The 21,539-nt window shown below is 38.9% G+C and overlaps 2 protein-coding genes across 4 annotated transcripts; both read left to right on the forward strand.

Moving 5' to 3' along the window:
- The first annotated feature begins 1,232 nt into the window (after nucleotides 1-1,232).
- LOC306833137 (cell surface A33 antigen-like) lies at nucleotides 1,233-5,955 on the forward strand. Its single transcript, XM_079358225.1, has 7 exons — nucleotides 1,233-1,390; nucleotides 1,662-1,828; nucleotides 2,849-3,062; nucleotides 3,145-3,309; nucleotides 3,463-3,579; nucleotides 4,401-4,524; nucleotides 4,754-5,955. Exons 1-7 carry the CDS (start codon nucleotides 1,339-1,341, stop codon nucleotides 5,373-5,375), a joined length of 1,461 nt encoding a protein of 486 aa, XP_079214351.1. The 5' UTR covers nucleotides 1,233-1,338; the 3' UTR covers nucleotides 5,376-5,955.
- A 678-nt stretch (nucleotides 5,956-6,633) lies between these two features.
- On the forward strand, nucleotides 6,634-20,936 carry LOC306832331 (immunoglobulin-like domain-containing receptor 2). Of its 3 annotated transcripts, XM_079356926.1 has the most exons (10): nucleotides 6,634-6,941; nucleotides 10,405-10,734; nucleotides 11,886-12,005; nucleotides 15,208-15,264; nucleotides 16,791-16,937; nucleotides 17,036-17,197; nucleotides 17,661-17,774; nucleotides 18,239-18,440; nucleotides 18,810-19,476; nucleotides 20,402-20,936. In XM_079356926.1, exons 1-10 carry the CDS (start codon nucleotides 6,902-6,904, stop codon nucleotides 20,435-20,437), a joined length of 1,875 nt encoding a protein of 624 aa, XP_079213052.1. In that variant the 5' UTR covers nucleotides 6,634-6,901; the 3' UTR covers nucleotides 20,438-20,936. The 3 variants fall into 3 exon arrangements, with proteins under 3 accessions (XP_079213052.1, XP_079213053.1, XP_079213054.1); XM_079356927.1 differs by lacking the exon at nucleotides 15,208-15,264; XM_079356928.1 differs by lacking the exon at nucleotides 17,661-17,774 and having other exon boundaries at nucleotides 6,635-6,941.
- The last annotated feature ends 603 nt before the right edge of the window (nucleotides 20,937-21,539 follow it).

The following is a 21,539-nucleotide window of genomic DNA, read 5'->3' on the forward strand; positions in this document are numbered from 1 at the left end:
TTTAATTCATCAATTAACTCAGAAGATGCTTTTTATCTAAAGTGACATACATCAGTAAATAACATGCAACACAAGCAAGGATCTAGAAAAGAGGTTTTAAACTATAAGTATAGTGTGCTTATCTCAAGGCCCTCAGGTATCTCTTCCTTATACATGGAAGGGGCCAACACTCCTAACTGTGGTGACAAATCTTCAAACCCAAATCAAATCAAACGGCTTGAAAAATGCTGCTAATAGAGTATGTACAATAATGTCACAGTATAATGATAGACAGGTCATTTTAGTGTGCAGCATGAGTACATGTTTTGCTTTAAGCAGAATATTTTACTGCCAGCACTTCTTTATTGTGTCTAAATGAGGGCTTCAACTTGTAATTGTTCAGTAAATAAAGATACCTGTTTGCTTAAATAAAGACTTTACACATTTCTTCCATCATTATTTCAGATGAAGAAAATAATCAGTGTTGTAGAGACATGTTTGTTTTACTCAGCTTTTGTTTGAATTCTTAGTTCACTGAAAGAGTAGTGTCATCCTTAGCCTATCAAATTAGAAAATGGTTAAACATGAAATATATAACGGGTTTAATAGATCATTACAGCTTAATAGCACCACTACCTATGGTACTGCATCATTGTCCAGAGTTGAGCTTCGATCTGCAAACTTGTGCCGCCAAAGCTAGTAAAAGAATGCACAGTATAGTCACATCTTTTCTTGTAAGTCAGTGTCCTAAAAAAGAAAACTATCAATTACGTTTCAGTGCATGCCTCCTACCTTCACGCTACAGCCAAGAGCATTGCAAGAACGACCAGGATTACATATTCAGTTACAATCATACCTTTGTTATGTTGTTTATTGACATGGAACACATATAGTGTCATTGTTAGTGCATTACTGCAGCCTGCAGGTCAAGCTGAGTACAACACCAGAGATGGATTCACAATGTGACTATCAGAGAAGTAAATGATCCATTGTACTGCCTGTTAATATATATTTATATAACTATGGTATCTATCTATAAATCTCTTCATCATATGACAGTGTACACTATTTGTGCTATCTTCTGTCTTCTGTATTTTTACTTTCAAGCCCTTTCTGTTGAGCACCTTTCTCTTTATGACATAGGTTTATCATAGGTTGGGTTAAATCAAATGGAAAACGAGTCGATGATTGGCCCTCTGTTAACATGTGACCTCTAACTGTTGACTTATTACCTGGAAGAGTCAACTTCTCCATACCTGGGAGTTCACCCTGAAGGTTAAGACAGGCTCGCTCTTAGACTCCAAGAATCAATTTTAAATTTTTCCAATTTCTGGGTTTTAAAAAAATCATACGACAGCAATGATGACAAAAACGCAGTACAGATGGGGACTGTTATTTCTGGTACTTGAAGGTAGGAGTTCTGCTTGTATTATTTGTCTTTTTCAATGAACCACACCTTTAGGGTATTATCACCTGTGTTAATCATTAATCAAGCTGCTTGCCACCTAACCGAAAAAAGACTGATTGTGGAAAAGTATATAGTCTAAACACATACTCTATACTTGTACACATGTATGTGTAGTTTGATTAAATGGTTTTTATTTGTGCACAAATATAAAGATAAACAACTTTAATCAAGGAAAAGAGCGGTTATGTCTTACATGCGTTTCACTTTATTACAGCTCTTTCCTGCTGCAGTGCTATGCAGGTTTCCATTGAAGAGAAACACTATGAGGTTGCAAAAGATGGTGAAATAACTTTGACATGTTCATTCAGCCCAGTCAGACCAGTAACCAATGCACTCGTCATCACATGGGAAGCTTCCCCTGATGAACCCGGGAATCCAATGGTGAGAGGTTAATGCAGCTCATTCAAACTGAATCATGGACAAAAATCTTTTTTGAATGTATATAAATAATTTGCTGTTAAGAGCTGCACTATGGGAAGCAATTTTGTTGTACTTTTTGAATGGTGTAATTTCTAATGTCTTTTGAAAGTAAGTTAGAAATATAAATACACTCCTCCCTGCTGTAGGTAGTGCTTTGTGACCTTTGCTCGGTTTTATAGGCCAACGGCTTGCCTCATGCAGTTATCAATTGTTGCATATCTTAAAAGAAAATGAAACTAAAGAAGGAGTTTTATTATCTAAAAAAAGATTGTAGGTCTGCAACGATAGGGTAAAGATTATTAACAATAAAATCATTGTCAGTAAAATCACAGTTGGCATTTTTTTTAATTGTAAGAATGTTTTTAGGACGATCCATAGCTATAGGCTTTAAAGATCATCAAAGAATAGATATTCTTCGTATTTGGCAAAAGGAGAATACTGTTTCTCAAACAGGAAGTTAAACAGCAGGCTTACAAGCAGGTCTTGCTCAGCTTTACAGCATGCACTGACTAAAAATTACACACTTTAATGTGCTGTGTATTTGCTATGTTTTATTATGAACTATTTGCTCCTTTAACATTACAGTTGCCCTATAGCTAATTGGAGCTAATTGGCTAAATTTGGGGGCAGTTCCCAACTTTGTTACGCTGGTGGTAGGTGATGTGCTAAACGAAAAGAGTGCATTTACACCACAACTTTCATGATGTAAGATTTAATCAAATAAATTGTAGTTATTAGAAACTAATTCTGAAAAAACATTTCCCAATGTTAAAAGTTAAATTTCCAATTGTTTTTCAAATATCTTATTTATTTATCTTTCAAAATGTTGTAATTTGATCATTTAATACTATCCTTAGAGTTCTGTGGTGTGGTATTAATAATCATTACAGTTCTGTTGAATTTGAGGCTGACAGTGTAATGACATACATGTATTATCTTGAGCACAAATCTTTATAAAACACGTTTGTCTTTACTCTTTAGAAAGCGGTGGCAACCTACTTCATAAACAATCCAGTTGACATCTCACCTGCCTATGAAGGAAGAGCCTTCATGGAGGTTGACGTTAACAGAAAAGTGAGCACACTACGCTTAACAACGGTGACCATGCAGGACAGCCGGGATTTCCAATGCAGTGTCAAGATGCCCAATGATGATGAGGGAATAACAGCTGCCACCACTTCCGTTTTGGTCCTTGGTGAGACATTACCTCTGACACGTTTACATAGTCAAATCTATTCTGTATGTTATTAAAGTTCAATTTCTTTGCTTTGTTCCAGTGCCACCCTCTCCACCAATCTGCAGGATTGAGGGTACAGCAGAGTACTGGCATGACATCAGCCTCACTTGCATGTCTGAGGAAGGATCCCCACAACCATCCTATAAATGGCAAAGCTACAGTGTTGAAAACATTTCCAGACAATTTCCACCTAAGACAACTGAAAGTAAGCATCTCAACCACCACATGTAACTTTAAAGCACACATCTTTGATGGGATTGCAGATATTTAGTTTTCCATTATCAGTGTTGATAAAGAAGTCCAAAATGTCTGATTACCGCAGATGCATTTACCCTATTTGTTGTGTTTGTGTTTTCAGAGGATGGAGTTTTAGCTCTTTTCAACATTTCAAAAGAAATGTCTGGGTTCTACATTTGTGAATCAAGAAATCGAATTGGATCTGCCAGATGCGAACTTAATTTAGCTGTGATGCCTGGTGAGAGTTTTGATTATACTTACTTTCTATTTGTGAGAATTATGCAGTTATGCACATTGTTTTTAGTTTGTGGACACCAAAACATCTTAGATGGGAGTGAATGTTGTACTTACCTTTATAGAGTGGCTAGAAGCACATTTATGGTGTTGCCCTATCTCTGCTTGATGAGTGAATAGGCAAACATCTGTTTGTACTGCAACTGTCCTATGTAACTAGGCTCATCAGCGTTATAATACCATATAACTTTTGTTTTTTTCAAAAGGATCAAATTACTTTGAACAGTAGTAGTGTTGTAGTGTATGCTTTAGTGCTTTATGCATGAGTTTGCTGTGTGATGTTTTTATCTCGTAAGCCTTCAAAACCCCAAAAGACAGCTGACTTGTACTGCAATCAACAGCTGGCTAACTAGCTTACCACCTCAGTCATGATGCTAACACCACAATGTTGAAAGCAAATCAACATGTCAGTGTACTACAATGTGTTTTTACAAATACGGTTACAACTACAACATTTATAATAACTTCTTGGGTAATTATTAACATATAGAACGTGTCAATCTCTGTCCTTGTTAAGGAATCAGGCTAGCAAAACCTGAGATAGCTTTTCACCAGCCCAGGAGCTGGTTTGTCCTGGTTTCAAATGTTGAGTATGTAATATCAATACAAGATTAAATATATGGACAATAATGCATAATCTTCTACCCATAATTTAAAATTGCTAATCCCAATAAATTATCACTGTAAGGCCAATACAATTAAGACACCCACTTTCACAACTTCTAAATGGCTAACATAGGTGTGAAAAATATTTTCCCTTTACAGGCAGCATGAACATTGGATCCACTGCAGCTATAGCTGGAGGAGTAATCGCAGGTCTTGTGTTCCTGGGGATAGTTGTTTTCTGTTGCTGCCGGAGAAAGAGTAAAAATGATGAGCATGAGGACGGGTATGTGTGATATATCCTTTTCGTTTCTGTTAGTTTAGTCCACCAAGGGAAAATTACATTTTGCGATGTGATTCTTGTGTCCAAGTAAACTATTGGTAGTAACACAGTAACACATCTTTCAGTCAGCCAACAATACTCATTTCCTTATCGTGTGTATGTGTGTGTGTGTGTGTGTGTGTGTGTGTGTGGGTGGGTGTGTGTTTCGTTTTTCCATTGACCATTTTCTTAGTTCTCCGGATGAAGTGGCATATTATGACAAAGACGCTCCTGAAGCTGAAGAGTACTTGGATGACAAGTCCAACACTAAGTCAAAGCAGAAGTACAAGGATGAAGACAAAGATGTTGTTCCTCAAAGCAATATAGGGACAGCTGCTGGGCAGAAGGTTGAGGACGATCAACACAGTAATCTTAGTGGTAGAGGAAGAAACGATGCCAAGGGCAGTGATTTTGACTCCAGACGTTACCAGGAAGACCAGCAAGATCAATATCGTGGCAGTCGTGATCGTCTTGATGAGAAACGGAACCAATACAGTGGAAGTCGAGATCGCCTTGATGATCCACGTGATCATTCCAGAGGCAGTCGGGATCGCCTTGACGAACCACGTGATCATTCCAGAGGCAGTCGGGATCGCCTTGACGAACCACGTGATCATTACCGAGGCAGTCGGGATCGCCTTGACGAACCACGTGATCATTACCGAGGCAGTCGGGATCGCCTTGACGATCCACGTGATCACTACCGAGGCAGTCGGGATCGCCTTGACGATCAACGTGATCATTACCGAGGCAGTCATGACCGTCGTGATCACATCGCCTACATTGATGATGGAGATAGAAATGGGCATGAATAATTCATGTTACTGAATGTTTTTCTTTGAATGTTTTTTTATAATACTTTTGGCCCTTCTTTTGTTATTTGGTCTTTTTTGTGATCAAATGTTTTTTTTCTCTATGTTGTTGGTCTTTTTGATGAAGACATAGCCTGAGCCAAACACGCAATCTGTTCAGTTAAAACCATCAGTAACACCTTTAAAGTTAAATTATCTTTTACTGTAATTTGTACATTGTCACAGCTTCTACTTTTGTCACTCCCCCATATTTTTTTTACTTTACCTTTACTTTAATTTTCTTTTTTTTATCTGGGCTTTGTAGTTTAGAGAAGTTAAATGCCTCAGCTTTACAAAAGCTACAAGGAATAACCTCTATTTCAATACATTTTAAACATGTGTGGATTGTGGAAAATAAGTTTCTTTGGGTTATTTCACTTTTGTTTTTATAAGTGCCTTTGAATAATACTTGAAATTCGTTGTTGTTTTTTTTATCTTTGCAGCTTTTTGTTCATGTTATGTGACTAATGATTAAACTTGCATGTTAGATCTGAATTTTTTACAAAGCAAATCAAATAAAGTTTAAAAAAACTGTTGAAACATCTGAGAATGTTATCTTATAACACCTCCTACAGACTTTCTCTTTACTTGCTTTTCATGCCACTATCTGTTGGTACTTCAACGTTACAGAGGGAAATATTGCGCTGTCCTCCCCTTGTGTTATTTTGGTTATAGTCCATAAGTTAACTGTTAACTTTTTTCAATGTGCTGTATGTTGAAGTTATTATGAATTTCATTTTCTCCAACTTCACATATGCCATGGTAAGTTGCGCTGTATTACCTTTAGGTATTTACTTTTATGTTATTACTTAAAAATGTGCACTACTGTTACGGTCACACAAGCACTATTAAGGTTTTACTTTGGTCCCTGGCTTTTTGTGCAGGCATAGCTCTTACATTTTTTCAGTCCACAGTATCAAGTGCCTGTTGGAAAAAAATGGTCAACACAGTTATCCAAAATAAAAATTAACATTAGTTTTTATCCAGTTCATCTCCCTGCTCAACCGAACACAACCTACTCATTGTTGATGTCAACAAACGCATGTATTTGATTTGTTACAGTACAGGACACGATGTTAATTGCCTACTTTGCACTATAGCCCGTGTGCAGAAACATTCCTGAAAACTCATTGCACCCTGACCTGGTTCTATCATGGTGCTGCACGCCCCCCCCCCCCCATCTTCACACCGAGCAGACCTCTCGATCTGACACAATACCTGATATACCTTAAAAAATCTAAAATTTAAATTGAAGTTCACATCTGCACTAACCTCATGTTTTATGGGTGAAACGCAGACATGGAGGCCGAGTAAGTATTTATATTTTTTGTGTGCCGGGCTCACCTCTGTGTGAAGTGGTACAGTCCCGTTAGTCTCAGCAGTCTGCAGTCCTGTGAGCAGCAGAAGTTAGCGGACTACGAGAATGAACAACATGCGGACTAAGCGCTGTTTCCTATAAAATATATATATTTATATATACGGACTGTATAATGAACTTTTTACTGCTGGCCTTGCTACTGGGAGCGTCTGGTAAGTTTTAATCTCTTCAACCAAAATGTGTTTTTCTTACTAAGATGCGTCACATTGACAACAGCGCAACAGGTTGATCCCATGTAAAGTTCCCAGGATCGGAGTTTGAATAGTGTATTTTACTTTTCATTTTGCCTTTAATTCAAGCGAAAAGAGCTACTTTTTACAAAACGTATAAAAGCAAAGCTGGTGTTAGGAGACATCTATATGGTATTCATTAATGTCTTTTACTCACAATATGCGCTACTTCATCTCCTCACAGAGCCTATAATTATTTCACCCTCGGGGCTTAAAGCGTTGCTGATACAGGACATACTGTATGTGTTTACCAAACTACATCTACTACACATAAGCATCATTTGGGCATTTTAAGTAGTCTACAACAATATTTAATAAAGCTACTGTGTTAGCACTAAGTCTAACGAGGTAAAACTACTAATTTATTCATCGACTGATAAAAAAAAAAAAACAATTTTTTAACTGTTTTCATTTTCAATTTGGAGTTGTATACATTTTCCAAGCACATGTAAACTCATCTTTTAAGGTTATGAAAGGTGTAAGTTTAAAGCTATCATTGTTTCAATCGTAATTGCATATTGAATGGGATATGTTGGAGTTGAAGGCTGTTACATTTTTAAAAAGTCTAAACCAATCTAAATGGTTCCAATAAGATATCCTATAGGATTTTCACTGTTTTCAGTATTAAACAAACGTTTCATAAGGCATATTGCTGAGACATTTTTAATATCTAAAAGTAGGCCTTAATGCCAGTTCAGTCCTTCGGTAACTATATCATTAATACAACAACATCTTGTGACCAAGTGCATCAGGTCTCAAGATGCACTTTATGATATACCTGTGATCTGTAAGTGAAGCACTTCTGACCTCTCTTATCACAAACCTCAGTAAAAATACATTGAAATCTTTATCAGAAAGGGGGGCTCTATTCGGTCCTATCATTGTTATATTTTGTTGGGCCAATGAGTCAATGTGAAGGAATGCAGGACTCAGTAAAAGCAGGAAATGTGACAGCTCCAGAGAGGAAAAGAAGTCTGACTGTGTTCAGGAAACGTGCAGCGTCCTGCAGCAGAACTTTGACCTGGAAAACATCAGTGACCACACAGTATTTCTAATCAAAGCTAGGCTAATCTTACAGCGAGGTCTATGTGCAGGTGGAGGAGGAGACTACCTGTTCACTCTGCAAACTGTTCATTAAAATACAGTGAGTCACACCTGATGCAGCCTGCTCTATAAACAATAGTTAACAGTCACTTCTTAACTCCTCAATAGTTTTGCATGTTTGTTTCTCCTCACCTCAAACTGAGGACATTCACGAGTAACGGTTTGGTTTAAATCTCCAACTGTTAATTGGTCTGTTTCCAACCAGCTGGAAGAAAGCGGATGCTCTCATTGGTTGGGCTTTGTGACCCCTCCTCCCCTTCCTTAAGTTGGACCATGGCTGGGGCCTTTAGCACAGCCCTAACAATGGACTGGTCCATGAAACAAGAACACAAAGGGATGGCCAGAGCTTTTCTGTGGGAGGAATTTAGGAGCTGGGATGTCCTTCCTCTTATTATCTTCTGTATAAATAATTATATATATATTTCCTCCCAAACATTATACTGAAAGTGTAATTACTTATCAAGGGGAACAAAAAGGAACTAATGATGTTTGTGAGACTGGACTTTTTTGTAAAATGTAAATAGTTTAATACATAAAGAACTGTTTCATTAATCCAATAGTTGATCTTCAAAGAGAAAATAAAAAATAAACTCTCCGGTTTCATCCTCTTAAATTTGAGGATTTGCTGCTTTGCCCAATTTAGATCACTTCAAACAGAAAATCTTCATCACTACTGTTCAGTTAATTCATTGAGTCATTATTGGCAGATTAATCTTTATTTAAGATTAATCTTAGATACAAGTATTGCTAGTTATTGGATATGACTTGTGCACAGAAGGAAGCCATAAAGTATTGTAGATAAAAGTTATGAACAGTATAAGGAAAGGCATGCTGGAGGCTTTTGTTTTGATTTCCTGTCTTCTGGGAAATGTTTAGAGTGAGTTCCTGCCACACCTCGACTTAATATAACTCACAGAAAGCACCCAAAACTAGGTCTGCTCTCTCCATCTCCTCCCTGTGTGATGACAACCCCCTGCCTCTTCACAGGCCTCCCCCCGACACACATACAGGAATTTGACCTCTCTGACCCCCACAGAGCTGCAGAGGAACCCCCTACACACAAGTTATCACTGCTCCCGTCTTTAATATGATGTGAAATATGCCCCAGGTGTACTCCTCCATAAAGACAGAGGCGAGGCCCAGCTGTTTCTTCTTTAAAGCTTTTGTAACTTTTTGGCTGCCTTCACTTATAACTTTACTTACTCAGCTAAACCTAAAAGTGGTTTTAAACAAAAGTGCTGTTAGAGCTTTTCCAGGACATTAATGTTTCAGACGGTCGGCTTAAAACAACTAAAAGCTACACATGAAACGAAACCTTATATATATATATATATATATATATATATATATATATATATATATATATATATATATAAAGGTCTATAAATAAATCACAATGATGAGGTTTTTAAAGAGAAAAAGGCCAAACGTTTCCAACGTCTAGCTCCTGTATTTATTTGATTCAAAATATGAGATCTTGAAAATGCCTCCCTGGGCTTTACAGTTATGAACTAAGCATACAACGTTTTTTATTAACAAAATGATTGTCAAATATATTACTTTAAAGATAATTTTGGTGGTGCCGTGGTTGCTGTCGTTGCTTCACATTGAGGAAGTTCCTGGTTCAAATCCCCATCAGACAGGAGCCTCTCTGCATATAGGTTCTCTCTGGGTACCCCAGCTTCCTCTCACAGTCCAAAGACATGCTGGTTCGGTAAATCGTTCACTCTAAATTGCCCGTAGGTGTGAATGTTCCAGTTTTTCTGTCTCTATATGTCAGCCCTGTGATTGGCTAGCGAACAGTCCAGGGTGTACCCCATCTCTCGCCCAATGATAGCTTGGATCAGCTCCAGCTCCCCCCCGCAACCCCGAATGTTAAAAGCGGTAAAAGATAATAGATGGATGGATGGATACTGCTCTGACTGATGGTGTTACACTTATTCAACTCAAGACAAGCTGAACTTTATAACAGAACAGCATAGTTGCATCACTTTGTTTTACTAGACTTGGATAAGTGTAGATGCATGCACATCTTAATTTGCCAACATACTAAGGTTCAAATAACTATTTAAAGTATAGAATTCATCAATGGTTCTGTTTGTTAAAGTTTGCTGCACGCATTTTAATCTCTGAGCTTCGTGACTCTTTGTATAGTTGCATGAATCAAGTGTCCAGGAGTCATACAAAAGCTGTATATATGTATGTTTCTTTTTTTCCCCTTCAAGATAATGTATTCACTTTTATTCCCTTTATTCTCTCTTGTGTGTTTTGTGTGTGTAAGCGTGTGTGTGTGATGGCGTGCATGTCTCAGTGCGGGAGAAGCAGCGTTTGGCGATGCTCTTCCAGTCGGTCGTCCTCCCCTGTCAGTACCAGACAGCCTCTTCTCAGACTCCGGTGGTGCAGTGGTGGTACAAGTCCTACTGTCGAGACCGCACACGAGAGTCCTTCACCCTGCCTGAGAGTCTCGCCGTCCAGAGCTCCGAGCTCGGTGCCACATCCCACATGGAGTGCTCAGACAGTGGGCGCACAGTTCGGGTCGTGGCATCGGCGCAGGGAGCCTCCATGACGCTGGCTGAGCACTATAAAGGCAGAGACATCGCCATCGTCAACAGTAATTTTTTCTTGGATTTTTTTACGTTTAAGATGAAAGAGAGCAGCTGTAGGACCACTGCACCGCTACTTTGTGTTTCCTGTTCTCTAAATACACCTCTTTTGTCTTTGTCTCACAATAGAAGAGAGAACGAACACACACACACACACACACACACAGGTCTCACACACATTATCCAGCTAGCTGCTCTCACTCCTATTCATGTATGACTCCCTGTTAAACCTCAAGTCTTATCAGGGCAAAACAGCTGTCTTCTATCCAAATGTGTCTCTCAAACACACACTACATTCAACAATGTCCTTCTCATGTTGTTTTCACATACAAACTCTTTGTATTTACCTCAAGATGTGCTTCAAAAATCACCTATAAACAACCTAACCTATGGTTAAAAGCTTACATAAATGTAAATTGCTGGATTGTTTTGAGCTACTGGTGATTTATTTTTTTTAGAATTGTATCAAACTTGAAGAAAGTTGACTTTTGAACTTTCATAAACTGGTTTTGAGGGTAATATTGGTGTGTCCGTTGTTGTGTTTGAGTGAATACATTTAAGACATATGGCTTTTTAACAAGTGTCAGTTAACTGTCAAGTCTTAGTTTTCAGCACTCAGCATCTTTAAGGTATCAATTAAAATATCTCAGTACCAAGTAGAATCATAACTGCTCATTTCAAAACAACACTTGGGTTTGGGATCTTTTTTTTTGTACCCAGATCTAGAAATAAAATGTAATTTTAATAGGGTTGCAGATGGTGAAAGTGTCTTCAAATTTAATAAAAAATAAAATGTGATTTTAAAATAATTTTTCCAAAATAAGGGATTTGTACAGATATTTAATCATATTATTAATACTTAACATTAACACGTGTTTATGTAAAATTCATGGTCAAGGAAGAGTGTTGATGACATTTTACTCAACTACATGCCTAATTTCACATTTTAAAAAAGTATCCAGAAATATACTGTAATTGAAAAAAGTCATTGGCACATGTCTTGTACTTGGACATCCTACATTTTAAAGTGATAATATTCTGTTCTATCAGTGCTGGTTTTAAAATAATTTAAACTAAATCAAGCCCAGACCAACAATGAGGGGTTTATCTAAATCAGAGTTGATAAATTCAACAATCTTGTTGTCCTTTTTCTCTGCAGAAGCAGACCTGCGTATCGGCGAGCTGCAGTGGGGTGACAGTGGTGTGTACTTCTGCAAAGTAGTCATTGCTGATGATCTGGAGGGGAAGAATGAGGCCCAGCTGGAGTTACTGGTGCTCGGTATGGCTACACTCATTTTAATTCACAAATGATTACTTGATAGAGATTCAAACTAACTTAAAGCCTGATAATGGTTCCGTTTTTTTGTATTGGGTTTTTTTAAAATGTGTAACGCTTTTAGATGTTAGTCTTGTGGTCTCTTTACTACCTTCAAGGTTATTTTATTTTACAGCAATCTCCATTAAATCAGCCATATGGGGTGTGCCTTTACAATGAAGCCAAAAGCTCATTTTGTTGTGAACCTGTTATATACAGTTTCGTGATCTTACGTTTATCTGCACACAGGCTGTATAATCAGGTTTTATCTGTTCATGCTTTGTTGTCACAATCTTCTGTCAACAAAAGGTAAGGTGCTTTCAGTAAGAGAGGTTGTGGGGGGGGGGTTTGTTATGAAGCCCCTCCTTAAGCTGTTACCGTGGCAACTCAGAGGAGGCCGGGGTATGTTAAGGGTTGCTGCTGGTGTAGACATTAAGAAAAGGAAAAAATCAAGAAGACAAGAACCAGGCTAAACTCTCACTACAATGTGATCGAAACGTTGATGCTTCATGTTTTCTTCATTCAGTTTAACTAACCCCGATGTGGTTGTAGCTTCAAAGTATGCTCATTTATACAGCTCTGATCCACTGACCGCTAATCTCATTACCATCAGCTCATAGGACAGAAGAGGGGGGGCTTAAATGTGTCAGAATAACAAGACTAGACTGGATCATGGTGCTAGATTATTTGCATTAAAGAAACTGGAATGAGGTTACCCCCCTAAACTTCTTACTTTATTGTCAAGAATTAGATCAAAAAAAGATAAAAACTCTCTGTTTAGTATTTGAAATCAGCTAATTAGAATAGTCTGGCATGGCAAAAATGACAAGATAAAACTAGCTCTGCTTTTTCTAAAAGTAACAAAAAAATCTCAAGGTTGAAAATGTTACATCTGGTTTATTGAACCGTAAACACTTTACACAGAAAATTCAGAAAAACATGAAAAAAAGTCGACGTTTATCACTTTTTGAACATACTTGTACATACTTGTATACTTGAACAAAAGTTGTGAGCTTGCCGTTCAGCCCTGCTACCAGACTTCATGCTAATTTAGTCTGAATGGCTTCAGCTCCATAATGGCTGTATAGAAATGAGGCCACTATCTTCTCAAAGCATTTCCCTAATTTCATAGTATCCTTAAGCAACAAACTGTGAAGTATTTTTCTCCTCATATTTTTGGGGGAGGTTTTCTCAACTCAACTTTGTCTTACAAAATCTTTCCTTGCACTCCTTTCAGTTCTCACTCCTGCATCTTTTACTGCCTCCCTCCTTCTCATTGCTACATAACTCCCAGGCTCTCTCAGGTTACACAGTGTTACTGAGCTTCATGGTATGCAGATGACTGAGCCAGGTCAGGGAACCGAGATTACTTCTTTTTTTTATCAAGTGGGGAGGGTACGCTGTGGTTTTCTCCCTTCATAGTAACAGTCTACTCAGCAGTTTGTGCAACCAGTGGGTGTTTTGTCTATCCCTGCAGCCAGACAGATCAGTGCCAATTTACTGTAATTATAGTCCTCCTAACACCTCATCATGAAAACATAAGGACAACATGAGCACCTGCAGTGGTGTCTTCAGTTTTATCACACCTTCAGTATTTAACAGATAGGTTTCCAAACATTTCGGATGTTTAGTTTATCGCTTACCACTTGTTTGTCTTCTGCATAAAGCACAAAAGAAACACTGTTTCTCACCCTACAGCTTCTGCAACCTTTTTATCAAGAGTTGCCATGGTAAATAGTTGCCCCAGTTTCCAACCATGTCCCACCCCCCTTTACATTTATCCTTTCATGCTGGTTCTTCAGCCACATCCCGTAACTGTAACAGAAATGAAACATAGTACAGTCGGTCCCATTCTAAAATTAGATGTTTAACGATCTCTGACCTCGAGCTTACATGACTCATGTCCGTGTTCACAGGTTAGCATTTTTAAAACACTTCTAAGAAACTCCATGATGTCATTTTTAAGTAGCACAGACTTGTGACACAAAGATACAGTGTGATTCATGTGTGAAGAAACATCTTATTTCAAAGTTAGCAGCCCTGTGCGACTGGTCACTTTTTGATGAGTAAAAAAAAACGAGAACCCTTTGTTCAGCTGAAAACCTACTGTATGTATATGGGAATATGTAGCTAAATGCTCAGACCATCATGTTATTATGCTTTTAAATAACAAGGCTAACATGCTAATATTAAGCAGGTATAACTTCACTTCGTATTCTCTTGTTATGTTCAGCTTGTTAGCATGCTATTATTGGCTAATCTGTGTTGCAAACAAAGTACAGCAGAAGCCGAGGGGATTGACAGTTTCACATGGATTTGCTCAAAAATACAACTTATGGAAAATGATTGATGGCACAGGATAAAATTTTAAAGATAGAAAATATTATGATTTACATCTTTAGGGGACTGTGCCACATTTTCCCAGTATACTTTTCACTTGTGTTTTCAGACTTTGATGACATTATTTGCCAACACAGATTATATCTTTCAGATAACAGTATAAAAAAATTTGTTTTTTTGGCCACCCCAATGATCTACTTTGTTTCCTTATTGGTAGTCTCTGACTGTATTTGGTAGCAACCTTGAGATGCTGCCCACAGGAAAGGTTGCTTCCCAAACTACAAGTGTAGAGAATGTACGCAATACGAGTGTCAGGGTTTTGCTGACTATATATAATGCCTGTTTTAATGTGCTTGAGTATTAGACAAACATGCAGGGTAGCAGGCTGAGGCACACACTGAAGACCTTGTTTTCTTAAACTGACCACCATCCACATTAAACCAGCAAAAAAAATACCCTATAACTTTAAACCACAGTTGTTAACACCTATGTGATACTGAAGAAACGCCTTTATGATTTATCCTCTTAGGATGATTGTTAGCACAGATTTGATGGAAGTCAAATATTTAGATAGTTGAGTCAGGACTGTCCTTAGAGTACCTACTGTGGCTCAAATGTGAGATGTGGTATATTTATTTATCCCTGATGGATATCAATGATTGTGACTGAGTATAATGTCCATTCCTTCAGTTCCTCGATTGGTGCATGAACATTAAATATTCACTCTGCTACCAGATTCTCTGATTTGCCTGATCTTTGATCTTTTGGCTCTTGCTTCCTGCTTCCTCTATCCGGGCCTTCACCTGTGCTCTCCCTCTCTCTGCAGGCCGGACAGGTCAGCCAGACGATATCCTGCCTGAGTTTGATGTGGAGATTATGCCAGGTACAGCTCCTCACCTGCACTTTATTTCACTGCATGGCAATTTCTGGCATCCTTTTTATTTAATTTTCACTGTCCAATCAAAACTCTCTTTGATTAACAAATATACTGTTCACAAACGTGAGCTGGAGTCATCGAAAAAACTGAAATACCACAAGGTTTTTTTTTAAGCTTTTTGGAGAGAAAATCCCCTGACTCATAGGTCTTAGCCCATCCCTCCGCTGATGATTTACATTCTACAGGGGCTGTATGGTGCCACGGCAAATGGTTTTAAGTGGGTTTTGATTCTTTGACACACCCTGAGGAAGTGTGTTGTTAGTGTTTGGATTCTTTAGAGATGTGATGAGTGATAAGAGTCTCTCAGAGTTCCCTAGAGTTTATCTGAAGTTTCCTTTTTTAGTGCTCTGTGGTCCCTGGATGTACAGATAAAGGGGAGACGTCAGTTAAACAACCTTATCTGGAGGTAAAAACCAAACAGAAGTAAACCCAAAAAAATGGCTGTTATTAAGTCTCAAGGCAAAATAAGAGAGTGTTCACACAGAGAAAAAAACGACTACTCTACAAAGTAGAATCCAGAGTTTGAGAGCTGTGATGAACATTAACAACAGACATACATGGTAATAATTTGATTGACCTTTATTTCCCCATCCAAATAACATTTTGTGATCCTACAAATGGCTCTCATACATAAATCTGATTGATACCCTGAATATATATTTTGCTTATGTGGGCCACATATTGATAATAATATACTGTGATATTTGATTGGCGTTCGTTTTAACTCTTATCATGCTTCATCTGTTCACTTCTTTCAACGACTGCACACAATCTCCCGCTGCCTTCTTCTTCTTCTGTTATCCTGCTGTCAAATTCTTTTACGGCCAATTCACTTCTGTTCATGTTACACTAATTCATGTCATAAGTGCCACCGTGAGGAGTCATGAAGTATTGACGCAATGAGTGACATTAGTAGAGAAATCTTGACAATCTAATGTAATAGAAAGTGTCAAAATGAAGCACCAGTGATTCAATAATTTTATCACGTCAGGACAACAATTTATAGCTGAATCTCTTCTTGGCGCATGCTCTGCTGCGACAACACCAATTGTGTTCACCCTCTGTCGGCGCGCCGCCCTTAAAACTGTACACTGTGAAAAAGAATTTCCCCTCGGGGACAATAAAATAAAAAGTCTAAAGTCTATCATTATGTTGTCCCATCCCTGATACTGTGAGATACAAAGCATTGTTTATAGAGTTGTTTACAGGTGTTATTTATAAAAAACGTGAAATCCATGTTCTCATTTTAAAGGGTTTGTTACCCTTAACAAAAAATAGATTTTATTTATGTACCAAAATCTAAGACTATGGATAATTCAAATATTACATCCAGGGCATCTAGGTATCACATACAGGTGATTTTTTTGCAAATTTTTCACACAGTACCTTAAAAGTAATGATTCCATGCAACTAAAGTCAAATGTAAAATGAAGAATGTGTGTACTGTACTAATGTGTGTTGTTACATTACAGAGTGGGCGTTTGTTGGATCTGTTGCCCTTGGCAGCGTCTTGTTCCTGCTGTTGATGGGAATCTGCTGGTGCCAGTGTTGTCCTCACTCCTGCTGCTGCTACGTCCGCTGCTGCTGCTGCCCTGAGACCTGCTGCTGTCCACGACACTGTGAGAAACATAACACATCCATATGAAAAAAAAAAGTGTATTTACTCTTAAGTAAAGGTTTTCTAAGACTCACTTCTTTCTTTGGTTTCTCTGCACAGTATATGAGGCAGGGAAGATGGCCAAGAGGGGACCCCCTCCTCAGGTTCCTGTGTATCCGTACTACATTCCTGGTGTTCCCTCGGTGGTTCCTCTTGCACCTTCATCCCATGTGGAGCCAAAAGTCACCTCTATCCCCGCTGTGGAAAATCACCTGGCAGGAGGTGAGAGAAACTACTATACTCCAGATTTTTAGAACAGCCTCTGATTTTTTTTCCACTTGTTTTCATGAATGAGAAACATTTAATTCCAGTCTGATAATAGTAAGAAAAATATCAATAGATTTTATTTTTTTAACTTGGCTAAAAGAAATAATAATCCCCCATTCTTTTGTTTTATAAAACAATTAGAATCAGACTATTAAAATGTGAACTGTTAATCCACTTCCCTTTCCGCGCTCCTGGACTAATCCTCAATTCATTTCATCCCTCATGCTCACATTCAAATGTCTGTACATGCATGTTGATTATCTGATACTAATCTTAACACTTGTCGGGATCTAGTATTAAGTTTTTGTTTCGTAAGTATGTATGTATGTGTTTGTCCTCGCATGGTCATGTCTCTGTGTGCATGTGCTGTATGTGTACCTCTGTGTGTGTGTGTGTGTGTGTGTGTCCACATCCACAGTGCGCAGTGGTTATCGACTGAAATCCTGTCCCAACCAGGACTCAATGAAAGTTCTGTACTACATAGAGAAGGAGCTGGCTCAGCTTCCCTCTGCCAAGACGGCTGCACTCAAACGTAAGCCTGCACAGATTAGGACACGTTCTGTGATCTGTGTGGCTGTGCGTCAGTGTTTGTGTGTGTCTCTTGAATGTGCATGGTTAGTGTTGGTCTCCATCTAACCCCTTCATTTATTTAATATCATTAAATGTCCCCCAATAAATACATTTCATACACAAGTTCTCAGGACCATTCATTTGATTTGATTAGTGTACTATTATCAGCCTTCTGTCATTTTGACTCGGCTGCAATCAGTGCTCAAGATTATACATCTTACTCACCATAGAACCATTAAGAAGCTGGCGTTCTGTGATTGCCATGTTCTGATCCCAAACCTACACAGTGCTTCTATCAAATCATATCTTACACTGGAGTTATGTCTACTAAGCAGTAATGGAAAACTTGCCAGCAAATAAACTCCAAAATTGATGTTCAATAAGGGAAATATCAAATTTCTTTTTACTGATGTGTCCGTCAAACAGCCAGTAGCCTATCAGAGTTGAGCTCCCTTCACGATGGAGGAACAACAGACTTCAGACACACTTATCAGACAGTCCAGATGAAGGCACTCCCGCCCATTGCCGACATTGACAACCACACAGTGATGAGAGCAGCTCCACCTGCACAGAGTCGACGACCCAGACGGGACAGAGGCAACCACTCAGACGACGAGTTGGACAGAAGGTATAATTATGTTATTTAATGCATGTATGTTTTTGTTGCTAGTTTGGAAAAGTGCTAAACAAAACATCAAATGTTCACTAGAAATGTATACAACGTTTCTATTTGGTTGTCACAAGTTATTACCTAAAATAAAGTATATTTGAAAAATTAAACGACATTGAAGACAATCCTCACAGGGAGGCAGAGGTGTTATTGTGCAGTACAGTGTACAGAGTTGTACATTTCTTATCTGTAATGCATCCTCCCCGTCATCTTCAAATGCTACTCCAAGTTCAAGAAGTTAGAAAAGAAAATCTTTTAAAGCAGCTTTTGTAGATAAAATCTATTATTGTCCATTGGTTTAACCAATGACATGTCAATGTGTTAAAGGTGGAACTCTCGCTCGGAGCACCTGCAGAGGAAGACATTGAGCAGAAGGGGACGCACCGGCTCCTTGGACGAGCTGGAGGAATTTGCCCAGTCTTACGACTCGCGTGGCCGTCGGGCTGAGCCTCCAGACCGGCCCTATGAGCGGGATTACAGCCCACCCAGGCGTTTCTACAGAGATGAAGATGATGGGTGGCGTCGTCGCAGCCCTTCACCTCTACCACAAAAAAGAAGGGACACATGGGACAGCGATCGACCCTCTCGACTACCCCAAAGCAAAGGATACGACAATGCCTTCCTCAGCAACGTGCTGGAGAGCAAGGCAAGGGGACGGGGAGGGGACAGACATGGTGCTCGACCAGACGAGGACAGTGACACTCCCTCGAAAGGCAGCTCGAGAGGCAAAGGCAGCGATAGTTACTACAGCCGCTCGCCCAGCAACCGTCCTGAGGAGGAGGATGGTTTACCTCCGTACTCTGAGTGGGAGGCTGAGCGGTACCGCAGGGCCGACCAGAGAACAGACAGGTACCGCACAGTAGAGCCTCTTCTATCAGAGCGATGCAGAACCAACGAGCCCGCCATGAGGCCTTTTTCATACACTCGCCCCAACCAGGGAATGTCCCAAACTCTACAGGCGGGGAGAGAGGAGAGAGAGAGGAGCCGAAACCTGGTGAGTTACTTGTAGCAGGAAAAGGGTTTCCTTCCTCTTGCAGCTCTTCAGGAAGGAGCCTCTTAATCCTATGAATAGTTACAGGATGAATCCTTCCTTTTCTTTATTTTGCTTATTGTCAACAGATACCGTGAAAAGTCCAAAACGAGTAAAATTTTAAACAACATCTGTTCAGCCTAAGCTTGGTGTAGCCGAGTCCTTTGTACCACAGAAATGAATTATTGTCCAAAAACTATAACTCTAATCAGACTGACATTTGCATTCTTCAAATTTCAGTACAGGAAGGTATTTATCTGACCAATACACAAATTTATGTCTCAACAAAGTTACAGGATGACAAGAACAGAGGATAGAAAGCATAAAGAGAGCGAAAACCTCTCCACTACCAGAGCTCTTATGACACATTTTTTTTGTGCTTTACATCCAAAGCAGGAACAAATCACGTTTCGGAAGTTACATAGTACCAAAAGACGTTTCAGTTTTGGCCTTTTCATATGATTTATTGACAAGAATAATAATAAAGAGTAACGTTAGTTTGTTGCTTCGATATCTCAAAATGCTTACCAGTATTATGTATCATGTATGTTACATGATTGTTTCTGGTGCAGTGTAAATAAACAATGTGGTCTTAACACTGGGTCATTATGATTTAGCACTGTTGTGAGTTAATCTACTGTAGGTAGCTGTATATGTTTACATAGATTATAATTTTTTTACGAGCTGTATTATCTTTTAATGTGCTTGTAACCATAGTGTAACAAATGCTTGCGTGCCTTCCTAATATTTTTCTCTCTCTGGAATCAGTATCACAGTCATATGAAACTAACAAGCATTGAGCTGCATAAACTACCAGGCACGACTAACCTGGCATGAGTGTGAATACAAAGTCTCTAACTCTGTGGCTCTTGGTGTATTTCTTTAACAGAGCACTGCACTGAGCAGGGACTCTCTCATAGTGTGACAAGGTTTCCCAGCCTCCACCCGCTCATCACTGCCAATCTGCTCATGTAAACCGTCCTGTTGCTACGCAGGAGAGGCTAACTGTTCTGCCATCAGCCATACGAAGTCTGAAACACCTCACTGAAATATCAGCAGCTAACATGCTAAAAATAAACGTGCACCAAGCAGCATGTGGATTTTTTTTTTCTTATTTGCATGAATCATATCTGGGCGTTTATGCATGTGTAGTCTGCAGATGTTATGTATGTTGAGTGTGCACCATGTTTCAGAGTGACTGGCTAACCTTAAACCTGTGCCAAGAGGTTTCTTTCATTATTTTATACCAATTCCAGGGTGGTCTTTTGTAACATCTGATGTGACACTACGGTCTTATTTTCACATGCAACTCAGGTTCACTTTGTATTTTTGTTTGTTTTTTATACTGTTGTGTATACTTGTACTGTACCTTGGATTTGGTTTAATTGCACTGCTCAAATTGGAATAATAAAAACTCAAAAGAAGTCCTCACTGTCAAACAGGATTTTCTGAAAAGTTTGCATCTCAAAATGAAGCCATTATTTGCTTATTCAAACTATGATCATGTGGTCTGTAAAATGTGAAAGAATATTGAGGTTGACCGAGAAACAATATCTGAAGCCAAAGATTGAGTATAAACAGGGCGGTTAAAGGGTAACACATCTTTTGAGCTTTGATATTTTTAGGCTACACATTGGATACTTAACAGAACAGGAAATAAAGCTACAGCGTGTCTCTCTCTATTATTCATGTAAATAAGTAAGTTCAAAACTTGCATGTTTTGAGGGTCAAAGTGGAAGCAGACAAAAGTGACAGCCAGGCTCTTTTACTATGCTGCATTTTTCTCAGGATTTGGAGAGCACTTGAGTGAGCTGAGAGCAGCACTTCAGCTGAGCTCAGGCGGGCTTGTTTTGTGTCAACAGTAAAGCTCGATGGGGTCCATGTCCAGGATAAGAGATGTAAACATCCTCACACAAAGAGCCCTAACATACATTGATACGACTCATTCTGAGAGTGAACTTTACTCATAGACTGTTTGACAGAAATAAGTAAATGAAAACAGCTGTCCAACAAGCACAGACCTGCTT

Source organism: Symphodus melops, assembly GCF_947650265.1.
Source record: "Symphodus melops genome assembly, chromosome: 12".
Classification (NCBI taxonomy): domain Eukaryota; kingdom Metazoa; phylum Chordata; class Actinopteri; order Labriformes; family Labridae; genus Symphodus; species Symphodus melops.